Here is a 14,849-nt window from a genome sequence, read left to right as displayed (position 1 = left end):
TCCAAATTTGAATAAGAAGGTTACACGTGTCACAACCCTGTTATACAGTTACATATTGACAGTTGACGACTAATTCCAAATACCACCTTAATCAATTAATATTCGTGCCAAAAATCACTGACAGAGAGGAAACTGTGGAGATGGTAGTGGCGAACAATGATTGATTAATCAACTGACAGAAGAATAACTGACAATTTTGATAATAAATTAACATTTGTAATTTATTTAGCAAAAATGCCAAACTGGTTTCACCTTATGAATAAAGATGAGGAAGGTTCACTCTTTTTCTCTGATTTATATAATTGTTAATTGTACATCTTTGGGTTTTGGATTACTTCAGGCTCAGGGAATTTTTGATTTAGTTATGATGAATATTGAATTATTATTATTATTGAACAATGAAAATAGATAAATCAATAATGAGCAATATGACTGCAACTAATGATTATTTTCATTATTAATCTGATTATCATTTTTATGATAAATTAATTCATTTCTTAGGGAAGAAATTTGAGGAAAAACGGCACACATAATTTGCCAGAGCCCAAGGTGACGTCTTCAAATACCTTTCTTTTTTTTTTTTTTGTCTGACTAACCGGCCAAAACCAAAACATTCTCAATAAACAAGGTTATAAAACCGAGAAAAGCAGCAAATCTGCACATTTGAAAGGCCAGAAACGGTGAATGTGAAATGTATTTTCTGTACCAATTATTCTTCTTATTGTTCAGCACTAATAAAATGTATTCTTATTTGCAGCTCCAGTATATTGAGGAGATAAACAAAGATGTCTTTCTGAGTGGATGGAGGGGTGCATGAACAATTACCCCCGCCTTTAAACCAGGAGGCGAAGAGAGTATAGATAGTATCACCATTACTTCCCTTACAGAGGCTCTATCATTGCATTACAGGATATAAACTATTAAGAACTAACATGTTAAATTATTAAAAGCCCCATTTGCATGGCTCCATTAGCCCTTGGATAAAAACAGACGAACATTGTGAGTTATACATACAAGTTTTGCGCGCAGAGTCCTCCACAAATAGCGAAGAGATGTCCTCATCTACACCAGCATCATTTTTGGCAATGCACGTATAGGCGCCGGTATCCTCAAAGTGCACGTTGCTGATGTGCACCTCGCTTCCATTAGCTTTCAGGAACAACGGAAAGAAAAGAAAAAAAAAAGACAGCTTACCTTTCAGAAAGAGATAAAAGGAGACACACCTGCTACCATCTTCTGCTACCATTACGCTGTTACAGAACAGTTCTCTAATATGTTAGGAAGGAATTGGTAAAAGGTAGGAGTTCAGAGTGTGAATGTGGCACATGTCATGCTGTGTTTCTGTGAGCACTGAGACAGGTTTCTTGTGTACTGTTTTTGTGTACAACCTCAAAGGAAAAGCAGTTGGTGTTGCTGGTTATTGAAAGAACCATACGGCAATTTCAAATTTGCCTTAGAATATTTGATACCGGGGTTGGACAGTAAAACAAATGTATCAAGCTTTTAACATTATAAGTCTTTTGATGACCTAAATTTACTCATTGCAATTGTCAGCCAACATATTTAAACTGAAAATGGCTTCAAATACCAATGACATCTAACCAGAAGTTTAACCGACCAATTAGCTAACAGGCCAGCATCATTCGCTGCTCATAAAGTAATTAAGCAGGACAAACGTGAATGGAAATACTGTACTGTAGGGGTGTGACGAGACACCCAGCTCACGAGACTAGACACGAGATTGGGTTCATGAGAACGACATGAGATTTTAACCTATGTTAAAGTAAACTTCAATGAAGAAATAAAAAAATAAAAAATAGTCCTTTATTCAATCAAAAGTCACAAAATGAAAAACGAGCACTGAAAGGTTTTGCTACAAACTCAAATGACTGGCTTCTCTCCTGTATAACTAACAGTTACACTGTTACTTATTCCATATGTCTTCACTCAGAGAACCAAGGTTACAGCATAACCAAGCGTTTTCTGGCAGTAGTTGAGACCGTTGAGACCAAATGTTTTGTACTTGAATTGAGAGAAGTAAAGCTTATTTTACTTTTGTTTTCACAGTGAATAAAACCACAAATAAATTACCATCAAAACACTCAACAGATGATTTTTGTGGAGACAGATGTGCGCTTTTATCCTCCTCTGCATTTTATTCATTGCAGCAGTACAAAAGGAAGTAGGCTACTCTAGTATCGATTTATGACCATTATAGGACGAAGGGAGAACATTTCTCTTTGTTTAATATTAAAAGTAAAGTAAGGTTTTGCTGTACGCTTCTCGACTCATTTTAAAAAGGACAGAGAAACTGTGTGTGTGTCTCGGCCAAGAGAGGGGGAGAGCAGCAGTACTCTCTAACGTTCTAATGCTGAGTTTTACAGGCAGCTTTTTTCTTCCGCTATCACTCTGCAAAAGTAAACTCAGAGTCAACTTTGGAGAACGGGCCAATTCTATGCTAATTTCGAGGTCAAAGTCAGACTCATCCGTCATGCTGGCTGCTGCTCTGCACTGGTGTACTGATATCACGAGGCACTTTTTACGAGAAATCTTGTCACAGTTTAATCTCTACTGTATATGCACTGATGTATAAACAATGGTTACATTCAGTGTTATTGAAGTATATCTTATCATTCATCATGATGTGGATTTTAGTTTGTATTGCCCAGCCCTGTTTTTACAAAATATGCATGTCCAAATAAGTAAATGCAGGGAGCAGTAAACTCTAGACTCCACTATACCTTGCAGGGTGAGTTGTTTGGACAGCTTGGTTGTGATGTCCATGCCGTTCTTCAGCCAGGCCAGCTGGGGGCTGGGGATGCCCTCAGCGTGGCAGCGCAGGCTGGCAGTGACGCCCGGCTCCCTGGCTTGGCTCTCTGGGTACACTCGGATGACGGGAGAAACTGGAATATGGTGAAAAAGGGGAGAGGGAGACAGTTGAGACTCAGAGATGAATACATGCAGTACATCCCACAATGTTGTTTACATTAGTACCACTTGAGAAGCGAGGCAACCCTATTGATTGAGAAGTTTAAGAGAAGATGCCAAGTCTTGAACTTATGGTTTTTCATTAGCATACACTATCAATAAGACCGAGTGTATTTTCAGCATTGCTGAATGCCTTTAGATAAGGTTACCGTGCTCCGTGAAGCCAAACAAATCAGATAGATAAATAAGGGAGAGGACCTCTGTTCGGACGTTATTGATTTGGCTTTGTAGACATTGATTTTATGTAACCTTTTGTCAGAAAGGGAATGAGGGGATAGAAGAAAACAATGTGTGCAGAAAGAGTAGGCACAAACGTAATGTCCCCGTCTTCTGCAAACTGTTCCAAAAGCTGACTTTACTCATTTCTGAACATTGTGCCACTGTCATGCTGGAGTTTCACTGCTTTACCCTACCCCGAGTCAAAAATAAACAGACAAAAAAACTCTCCTACATACTGTACTTCCAAGAACCATAAATGAACATAAATCAATACATTAATAATATGCATTTATGCAATGGCTGAGAATATGCCGCAAGTTTTGCTCTGCATCCTAAATTGTTAAGTCTTGCTCCACAAAACATGGAAAATATCAAAAGAATGAATTTGAATAATCCTTTAAAGGATGAAGCCTTCCCTGAGTAGCATAACAATGATAAAAACATTCAAAAAAAGGATAGTAGTATCTCTGAGGAGACTCTCCCACAATGAACTGTTTACAGAGCGTCATTCCACAACAGCCTGTCACATATAAGACGACAACATGGCATTGGCATAGGGACATCAAATTCCTCTATCTAGCCATCTTGTTTTGAGCAATCCTCATAGACTCTGTGGCCCAAATCAGTGTCCTTTTTTTTTTCTTCTCCTTTCTGAAACCAACTTCAGAGACATGAGCGGAGGATAGAAGCGAAAGTCTTGGCATACGCAGAGAAGGCAGACGTGCTGTAGAGACCATTTCCTGTGGGCACTGGGTTAGAGGAAGTCTTTATTCAGCCAGGTGAGTGAAATGACTGAAGATTGTTGCCACGGCCATCTGGTAACCACGGCACTCCTGGGCTTTGGAGCTCACGTCAACCTCACTGCCAACACGCAATCCAGAGTGGGCCATGAGGGCTCCTATGACACCCAGGTTACTTTACTAGTCACAGTCACATAGACACTCTTACACCGATGGCCCTCAGCAGTAACAAGGTTGACTGAATAGGGCCTATGAAGACAATTATTGTGTACGATCTTTTAAATGAAGGTTATTACTTCTACTTAATATCCATACAGCACCTACAAACAAGTTCTTTCTCTGGTTTTCGTTATCCGTGTGTTTGCTGTAAATCACTTTGGGTCAGCCCTGTTTGTTGAAATTGTTCTGTGGGTTTTGCTTGTTTGAATCTATAGCTGCATCTTTCAGCCCAGTCTCACGCCAGGTCGTTATATAGTCACGTTATTGTAATCTATTAAGTCGTGGACAGGTTACGTAAATCCCGTTTTTTTCGTGTGGCCATTACGAAATTGAAAGCAATGCATTTTAATGGGAAGCATATTTCGTGATCCCAGAACGAAAGCGAGTAGCGAGTAGTTGATAAGGCGAAAGTCCGCGTAGGGAGGTTGGTCGGTGTGGTGGATGGGTCAGAAAACACAGGACTTTCACCCCGGAGACCGGGGATCGTGCCCCGCGTGTGGCAGTTCCTTTGTCCCGCGTGTTGCAGTTCCTTTGTCGGCGTGTCCCGTGTGTGACGGTTCCTTTCCCCGTTCTTTTTTTTTTTCCTAACCCCAACCGTCTTGTTATTGTGGCGTTTCATTTCCCCGTTGTGTTGTTTCATTTCCCCGTTGTTGTGTGCCCCTGCGCGGGTCGCAAGTGGCGGCCCGTCCCGTTGTTTTGGCCGGCGTGTGGCGCCTCATTTCCCCGATCGCGAGTGGCGGCCCGTTCCGTTTCATTTCCCCGTTGTCGCGTCCCCCAGAGCAGCAGGTTCGAAAAGCGTGACCTGTACACGTTCAAAAGTCGTTGCATATACACGGAAAAAACGGGATTTACGTAACCTGTCCACGACTTAATAGATTACAATAACGTGACTATATAACGACCTGGCGTGAGACCGGGTTGGCATCTTTACATCAATCTTCCTGAATGCACGTACATCAAGAGCAGCAATCTCAGTATTTCTAAAAAGGTATACACTTTTAAAAGGAATATTTAAATTATGTGATTTGTATTCTTAACCAAAAGGATGAAATCCTGCTGTGTATATAACGTGTCCTTTTCATCAAGTGGTTTTACATGCATGCACGTAAACAGGTTATGATCAGGCTTTTGGAAAATAATGGTAAGTTAGTTAGTAGGTTAGTTTTAGTAGTTTAGTATTTAAATTCTGATACATGTAATAGAGGATTAGAGCTGAAATAATTAGTCAAGTTGATTAATTGATCTCTAGGATATTAATTCTCAACAGTTTTAATAACTGATTAATTATTTGAGCTTCTTTTCAAGTTAAAATGCCGACATTGCTTGTTTAACCTTCTCAAACATGATCAATTTGCTGCTCTCCTTTAAATTAAATGACACTATAGTGTATACGTTTGGAGTTTGGACAGTTGGTTTGACGAAACAAACTAAAGACTTTACTGTGGGAATTGTGACATTTTTCACTATTTTCTGACATTTTACAGGCAATATAATGCATCCAAAAAAGTATCTGCAGATTAAACAATAATGAAAATAATCCTTAGTTGCAGCCCTACAGATAACTTGAAATGTTGCTTTTCTTTCATTACTAAAGAAGCTAAATCCAGCAGTCTATGCAGCCAGAAACTAAACTGAGTTCTTCCTCGACTGTTGAGGTACTGTAACTCAGTCAGTACAGATGACAGATTTGGTGGATGTTCCATGTAAATTTACATAATATCCCAAATATGATCAAAACTAGAATACTAAAGTGCATGCTAATGTACTCATTATGAAGGCAAATGTTCAACACTTCCCTTCTCTCAGGCGGAAGTTAGAAGTAGTTAGTAATGTCCAGTTTTTAATAAATTGAATTAATCATAGTATTGTAAATTTATAACGTGTGTGTGTGTGTGTGTGTGTGTGTGATTTTGGGGTCATGGAACACTTGGCATGTACCTACAGTATGTTGCTGGCCTAGAACAACCTATTAATCAACAGCCGTGTAGTGCAAGCCTGGATCGACCAGATTCCCCTGAGCACCTCATTAAAAAAAAAACTCTCAGGCAATCTCACAAACTTGTGTTAATTAGTGTGTTGGAATTAAAGAAAAATAGATCCACAACACTTTTTATTCAAGAAAAAACTGCATTAGTGCCACAGTGTTCAGTAATAGGTTTTTCAGGGACAGACACTTCATTTGAGCAAAAGCTCACTCACAAACAGTAAGGTTCTTTATTGATCATGTGCAGGGTTTTCCCTGCCAAATGGCTTGGACCCAGCGTCTAAACATTTTTGTGCCCTGCCTAAAAGTATGAACGTAAAAACAATGTGGAGAGCATCTATACAGCGAGCAGGTGCACAGGACGGTGTGTGACAATGAAAAATCCCCCAGCGGCCCAAAAAGCATTTCCCCCTTAGGCCACCATTGTAAAAGACAAGCCTGTTGATAAGACACCTCGGACTGCAAACAAGGTTGATTATGACTCTTTCTATTCTGAATTTTTAATCCATAGAGTTTTTAAATTTGAAAAACTTTCCTCGAGCTGAGAAATGCGATCTAAAAACCTGTGACATCACTACAATGTAAAGTCTATGGGCCCAGTGGGAACTCGTGGGTGGGGCCAGCAGGAGAAACACTACTTTGCATACTCAGTGGGCCGCATATCACGGAAGTAAACCCAGAATCGTTTTGGACCAGGGGAGCAACTCCATTAAAATGAACTGAATAGGCGCCATTTTGGGATCTGGTATTCAGTTAATATTATACATTCATGACCGCAACCGACAACCACTAACTTTTATTCAAATAATTACACGATGACATCACTAGTATTTACAACATATAACAAAGAAGTAGTAGTGAAAATCTTAGTCCTCAGGCACCTTTAGCAATGCTCAATAAATAATAATAAAGAAAATCGCACAAGTAAAAGCAAAATCTGAATCTAAGACAAAAAATAGTGTAAGTTAAGATATAGGGCTTAAATGTCAACAAAATATAAAGTAGTAGAATTAGTGTAGACAGTATTGCAAATAAATAAAACCCAATGCACAGTACATATAAAAGTATATAAAAGTAAAGATTTAAATGCATTATTTCTGCTGTATGCTTGGTGATATAAGCCCTATTGATCTAAATGATGTTTTTTTCCAAGAATCTGCATTTGGGCCAGTTAACATCCAAGGACTTGGCATAAAGGTTGTTACATATTCAACCGTTTTTCTCGGTAGAAAAGAGGTGAACAGTGTGAGTGTCATGGTTGTGGTTTTCAGTTTATTGTGTTAATTTATTGACAGTGAGGGGAAAAACTGAAAAATTATCTGGATGTAGCTGCTTCCCAGAGGGCTTTCAATGGTTTCATACACTTATCCACCAATACTAATATGTTATAGATAAGGATAAATGTTACAGTTAATTTCTTTTATATTTATACATTTTGTGTGATTTAAAAGATTCCAAACATGGTATATTCATTTATTTAAGCCTGGAACCAGGTGCTGAAAAGGGGAGACAGGGTAGTGATCTTTTTATCAGGATGGTCTTTTGTTAGGGCCAATACAGTAAATAGAAATATCGTCTGATGCTATGGGGACTGATAGAAAATAGATGGCATGGCATCGAGCTCACATCTCATACACCTTTTTGAGTAAATTGCCTGTGAGATTTGAAAAGATGGAACTCGTTTCTACTTTGTGCTGAAGATCTACAATCAGAGCTGGCAACACCACTACAGGAGTCAGATAGGTTACAGTAAAAGAGTAGGTGCAGTGTGTTTAGAGGTGTAATTACAGAGTATGTAAGTGCAGGTGTAATCTGTGCTCCGAATGGGTGTGTAGAGTTTGTCTGAGGCAGAATTGCAGTTGAGACCTCTGTAGGTTTCATGCCCCTAATTCAACCAAACAAATCTGTGATGGGAGGGACACACTTCCTGCCCAGCCTAGTTTCCTCCATCCAAGTGAGGTGTCTACACAGTTCAGCTCGGCATAATTACACAGATGAGGGTGTTGGTAAACATTGAAAAATTGTTAATCTATTTGTATGAAAACTGAACATACTGAGTAAGCACAGGGATGCCTGAATAGGTTTATTTGAAATACAGTAGTATGTGTTATTAAAAAGGTAATAAGCATATGGAATAAATTAATGTCAATGATTTTAGTAATTTGGTTTGGATTTTGAGTTTGGTAGAAATTAGATCTTAACCATATTCTTTTGGAAATTAGTTTGTTGTACTATAATACTGCTCTGCTAGCTACAACAACCCATAAGGTCAAGTCAGTTTTATATGATGGGCAGGGTTAGCTAGTTGCCCCAAATCCCATTAGATTGGATTGCCTCAAGTTGAGCTATTTAAAATATTTTACAGGAAGAGAAGAGAAAGCTAAACAATTAACACAGGATTCAAACTTGGAAAATGTCTCACTGTGTCTTTTAAAGTGGTAAGATTGGTTTTAGTGTTCAATCTTACAGTTCAGGCCTGTGACATCATCATCACCACAGTGGTGTTTGTTAGAGTTACACCTCTGCCTGCTGATAATGATGGTTTTACATTAAAACCAAAGTCTTGAAACTACATATATATATATATATTTGAAGTAACTCCACTCTTATACTGTATATTGATATTCAGCTACATTAAAGGTTAGCATGAATGCATTGATTCAATTATTGAAAGCATTTTAAAAAGCTTTGGTAGCATCCAGTATACTGCTTAAAGGCATCAATGAATCTTCCACCAGGCCCCTAACAGTCTCTTATAGAGAACCATGAAACTCTTCTTTTCCCTCTAAACAGGAAAAATGCATTCTCTGCCTTTTGATAACATCTCACTTACACACTACACCAATGTGCATGAATGAACTCAATCCCTGCATGCAAATCAAGTCGTGAAAATTAAAGAAGCGAGCTGGTCGGTGGGATTTTTCCACTCAAAACTCGATTCAGACAAGATGTGAGAGAAGTTGCATTCTGAACTGTTTCTGATAGTGTCAGGAGACCCAGTGCCAGGAGAATGTGACACAGCAGGGCTGACAGCTCCATCATAAAGCTCCCCAGCCGGTCGTCAATCACTCAGCAAGGATCCAGTCGGCCATTGAGCTATAGAAGATGAGCAAGCGTGCAGACAGACACACACACACACACACACACACGCACACACACACACACACACACACACACACACACACACACACATATACACGCAAGAGCAAAGGACACACAAACACCATGGAAGGAGACCACTTCACCATCACACGACTGGGAGATTTCCAACTAAGCCTGGCAGACCTGTTACAACTCTTCAATAAAATTCAACTCATGGCTGTTGCTGAAAAACATGGCGGTCATTAAAATTGGACCTTGCGACAACGCTTGAGTGTGTGTACAACTTACAGTTCCAATAACACATAATCCTCTATCACATAAATACAAAAACACTCACACAAACCATGACATACTTGGTGCGTTCATGCCACCTGGGAATATCAGGGACCGCCCCCGTGATTACGTTGTTTTTCCGACTGCCAGCGTTCACATGGTCGGGATGCGTGTTCTTCTTTTTCTGTTATATTGGCGAATGGTATAACCAGTTGTTGCATGACTGCCACCAAATGTTGGGCGTAGCCTAGAGCAGTGGTTCCCAACCTGGGGTCCGGGCACCCCCAGGGGGGGCGGCAAAGATCACAGGGGGGGCGCGAGTCTTTATCTGGTTTGAGGTTGAGGTAAAAAAAATTGTTTTGCACATGTTAAACAAATGATAATACACTAGAATATCTAATGTATACAAAAGTCTGTATGAAAACTATATATTTTGTTGTATCTTCATTTTTCCTGCCGCCACGGCATCACTATTTTATGAATGAAACATGGAGGAGAAACATAACAGTGCTGATAACTGCTCTGTATCAAAAAAGAAAGTAAGGCTCTATCTCGAGAGTTACCTCAACTTCGGTTTCGGGCGGGGGGGGGGGGCTCAGCTTTTCATAGACATGAGTAGGGGGGGGGCGCCAAGGAAAAAAGGTTGGGAACCACTGGCCTAGAGCATCGGGTATGTGAAAACATGGAGGCCACAATAACAAAAGATTTTCTGCTGTTTTCATATGCGAGCATACAAACAGCACATGGACAGCTGTTTGTTTGTGTTATCTGCAGGACAACCAACGGGAAAGGACACGGATAAGGTGTTGTTTTTTTATACATGGGCATATTTATGAATAATTTGAAACATGTTATGTCTGCGTATGTTTCTTGTCAGAGGCATTTGTCCACAATAAACAGTTTATTGTCGTTGGAATATTTTCAGTGAACCAAAGTCGCCTCCATCAAACGTCAGTTGTCAACAACGCGTCACCAACTGGGAAACTCTGTTAGCAAAATCTAGCCCCATTTTTCCCACCTCTGATTCCCACATGAAGTGATGTAAAGGATGACGTTTTCACTGGGAAAAATGTTTTTCTGATGCCCATGAATGCACACACTGCTCAGTATATGCTCACACCAACAACACGCCTCAAAGTTGTGATTACTCTCTCACCTGAGCTTCATGGCTCCGAGGGACATGTGGGAGTAATCCAGCTCAGACAGTCAACAACCGTTTTATCAAGAGCCTGAATCCAATGCATTACTTGTACATCACACAACCGGTGAAGAAGTACTTTTCAAGGGTAAAACAAAAGTGAAACCTGCTGAAAGTTGTTCTAAAAAAGATCTGGGACAGAAATTAAGAAACCTAATGGATCTCCAGGGAGTACCCCAGGGAGTACACCAGGAGGATGAGGTGTCATCTTCAGTGTGCACTCAATTTCTCCTCCTTTGGGGTGCGTTTTATACGATTTGTTATTTACTGCAAGTAATCTAAAGAATAGAATTAAAATTAAATAAATTTAATGCAATAAAATTAAAGAAATTTAGTCCACAGAGCACATTGCTTAAAAGAATAATGAGCAATGGAAACTTAGATAAACTTATTATACTGTACACCATGATATGAAATATTCATTATTTTTTGAATAATGTTCACATATATAACTAGGGTTAAGATATTGGGAATACTGTAGTATGAATATCAATTTAAAAAAGAAAAGAGGATCGTGCAACTATCGAAAAAGAACATCAAAATGTGTTTGATGCTCACTATGGCATCTCTGATTTTACATTTAAATTATAGGCATTTGGCCGGCCGATGGTCTTGTTTATTTAAAGAAGCCATGATCAATTACCGATATTTTCAAATTTTTTATATTTGAAATCCAAAAAAATCAATCGACATGTCTAAACGGTGTATAATAAATGTAGAAATATTTAATAACAATTATTTCGGAACCCATAAAGAATGTATGTAGGCTATGTTTTTGATCATTTGCAGCGGGAACAGCTTTAATTCAACTTTCCAAGTGGGGAGCACTTGAAAGCTCCACTTGAAAGCTTTAAGTCCAACAGATATCCGTAGGTCAGATTATGACCACAAAGTCTATCAATGAACATTGGCCTTAGGTGTTCTGTTACCAGGTACACAATATGCTTAAACATGTTCTTCATTATAGACAGCTCTTGCCAAGTGCAAAAAATAAATATATAAAAACACAACACTCAAGTTTATACCCGGAAAGCTGTTCCTCCTAGGGCTGCAACTAATGACTATTTTCATTGTCAATCAATCTGCCAAATAATTGTTTAGTTTATTAGATTTCTCAGAGGCCATGGTCAGTCTTAAACCTTAAAGGAATTCCAGCCAATTTTTACATTAATCTTTAATCAAGATTAACGTAAAAATTGGCCGGAATTCTCCTTTAAGATATTGAATTAACGGTCATACAAATCAAACAGAATAACAGAATATTGGGCATGTGTGCAGGGTGCGATTTGTGAAGAAAGCAGAGGGGGGGGGGATGTTTTTTGATCATGCACAACAAAACAAAATAGGCAAGAATTAAATCCCCCTTCCAATACCATGGATAATGTGCCACTTGGCCAGCCATGCCAAAATACTTATGCACTTCAATATTCAATGGAAAATAAGCTTAAAATAAAATAGCACAACATGATGTCAACATAAAACACAGCGCTTTCAAGCCAGAGAGTGAAGTTCACAATGCAGCGAAATGCCGCTTCCTCTGGAGCATTTTAAATCCAAATCTGATCTATTTCTGGGGGAATTATTAGAATTGTTGGGGCTTTGTAAATTATAGACTGTGGTCTAGACTTACTCTATCTGTACAGTGTCTCGAGACAACTCTTGTCATGATTTGATACTATAAATAAAATTGAATTGACTAAACTTAACTAGTTGTTTTGGTGCCTCAACTTCACTGTCGGATGGCGCTCACTTTTTCTGGCTAAACTCCACTACCATGGCCCCTGAAAGGACCGTCATCTGGCGGTGGCTGTACCCGGCTCGGCGTCACCTATTGACGGCTAAACAACTGCCGCTGGTAGCCGGCTTCCCAGAGCCTTGTAGCGGCTAAATACAATCAGCAACTGCCGCTCGCATTTTATCGTTCTATATAGCACTATGTGTTCACGTTACAGCGCTTCTTAGTTTAAAATACTTCTATGTTAGGTATAGGGCTGGGCGATATATCGATATAAAAAATATATCGATATATTTTTAAATGAGATATGGAATTAGACCATATCGCATATATCGATATAGTTCAAATGTGATCCTTGCTCCCATAGATATATACACAGATGTCGCCTTGAGGTTCTAAACATACGTCAAAACCGCCGCCATCTTGGAACAGGGGTCCGAAGCATTCAGATCAACGCTAAAGATGCCGGACTTTTGTACTGCTTAATTATGTTCGATAGAGGAAATGAAAAGAACAAACAGCAATGAATAACATTTAACAGGTGACAATGTGTTTTATGATTATGTATGCCGCCTTCGACCAGCAATCTGAGCTCCGGCGGCAGCGGGAGGCGGAGAGCTCCGTGGCCGGCCGCAGCGTCTCTTCCCCCGGGAAAAACACAGCTTTGCCTCGCTGCTGCGCCGGTCCCCGCTGATCCAAATCGGACCAGCCAAAGACAGAGTGGTGATCGGTAGGATCTTACACGTAGTCCAGGACGACCTGTATGTCGATATCGGCGGAAAGTTCCACTAAGTTTGCCGGGCGGCAGGCGGACGGAGAGAAGCTACAGCGGGGGCAGCAGAGACCGCCTGCAGCTGCAGGATCTGGAGCTCAGTGCCCGTTAAAATGACATGTAACGCATAAATACATACAGAAATAAATAGTGGAGGAATGAGCCTGGACATTTCAGTCTGTTTTAAACTTCACCTTGAAGCAGAAACTCTTAGTTCAGAAGGGTGAAGTTTCCGTTTGGACTCAGATCTGTGAACCGATCATAATAAATATTCTTTGTATTAACACATTAATTAGTTTCTTTGTTTTGTAGTCGATAGTTCATCTTTTAGTTTACTTAAGTGGAAGCAGTATCAAGTGGAAGAATGGGACTATAAACCTAGGCTTACAGGCATAAGGCATTACATTTTGAACAAAGTAGATTATATTAATATCAAAAGCTTAATTGACCTTTGGAACGAATCACAAATATGGAGCTTTGATTTCAAAAAAGTTACTCCTGTTATACAGTATTTAGGTTTACATTTTATTATTTGAACAGCTGAGCATTTAATCATGAACCAGGTGAAGAAACCGGTTTATTATTTATTTGATTTTGCAACTGTTTCTATGAAACTACTTGTGACATGTCATATTTGATTTTGGCTTTGACTGAACATTTGCTCTCACTTTGCGGAAAAAAATATCGGGATATATATCGTATATCGATATTCAGCCAAAATATATCGGGATATGACTTTTTTTAATATATGATCTAGGCTTTTAGTGAAGTAGATGATCACTTTGACATTTTGTCCCCACTGGGAAATAAAAATAATTCAGCAGAGGCTATAGACCAGAAAGGGGGAAATCCCCCCCCCCCCAGTAAATTGTACCCTGCATGTGTGCATGAAAAAAGACCGAAACGATGAATCAGTTATTTAAAATAGATTCATTACTGTTGATCGACTAATTGATTAATTGCCTAATTGTTGCAGTTGTAGTTACTCAGTCTCAATCACTCCTCTACCCATTTCGTTGTTGTTAACCAACTCCCCTTAACAAAACTCTGATGTCCTCAGGTGGCTCACACTCTCTAGAATCACATAGGCACAGCAACAGTCAGAGCCTTCCTCTCATGCAACATGCAGTCATATGTGGGTAACCCTCTCGCCCTCGGGGGAAAACTGTTCAGCAACCTGGGTTGCATCTCATAAACCTTAAATTGCCTCCTCGAGTCCTCCACTTGCCTTCCTTCCTCGCGTCTTGGTCCCTCCCACGAGGAGGCATGGGAGAGATGCGAGGAAATCATGGGAGGAGAGAGGCACCGAGCAAATGTGTTTTAGAGGGATGAGAGGTCCTTTCCTCTGAAGCGTTCCTATAAATTCATCAGCTGTATGGTTGGAGTTAGCAACTCCTTCAGCTGCACGGCTTCCGGGAAGGCTGCTCTCGTGTATCCTCGCCCATAGCTCCTCGATGAGCCCTCCTCCATGCTCACTCCTCGGTCCTCGGGGCAGAAATAAGAAATAACAACTTCTGGTTCAGCCGAGGACCGAGGAGCTATCAAATAAGGGTTATGAGATGCAGCCTTGATCAAGGATTCTGGTCTCAGAGCCGCTGCTGTGCATTGAGGTGAGCTCA

At 39.9% G+C, this 14,849-nt stretch overlaps 1 protein-coding gene across 1 annotated transcript in view; it reads right to left on the bottom strand.

The window, feature by feature from the left end:
• Positions 1-14,849, bottom strand: part of fstl5 (follistatin-like 5) — a 173,670-nt gene that overhangs the window by 36,588 nt on the left and 122,233 nt on the right. The window contains exons 9-10 of the mRNA XM_028589644.1: positions 2,742-2,903; positions 1,015-1,149 (exon numbers count right to left, since the gene is read on the bottom strand). Of these exons, the coding sequence (XP_028445445.1) occupies positions 1,015-1,149; positions 2,742-2,903 (297 nt within the window). The remainder of the gene's footprint in view (positions 1-1,014; positions 1,150-2,741; positions 2,904-14,849) is intronic.

The sequence above is a fragment of the Perca flavescens genome, chromosome 10, assembly GCF_004354835.1.
Source record: "Perca flavescens isolate YP-PL-M2 chromosome 10, PFLA_1.0, whole genome shotgun sequence".
In the NCBI taxonomy this organism is placed as follows: Eukaryota; Metazoa; Chordata; class Actinopteri; order Perciformes; family Percidae; genus Perca; species Perca flavescens.
Note: the sequence above shows the minus strand (reverse complement) of the source record. Positions and strands in the feature narration are given on the sequence as shown.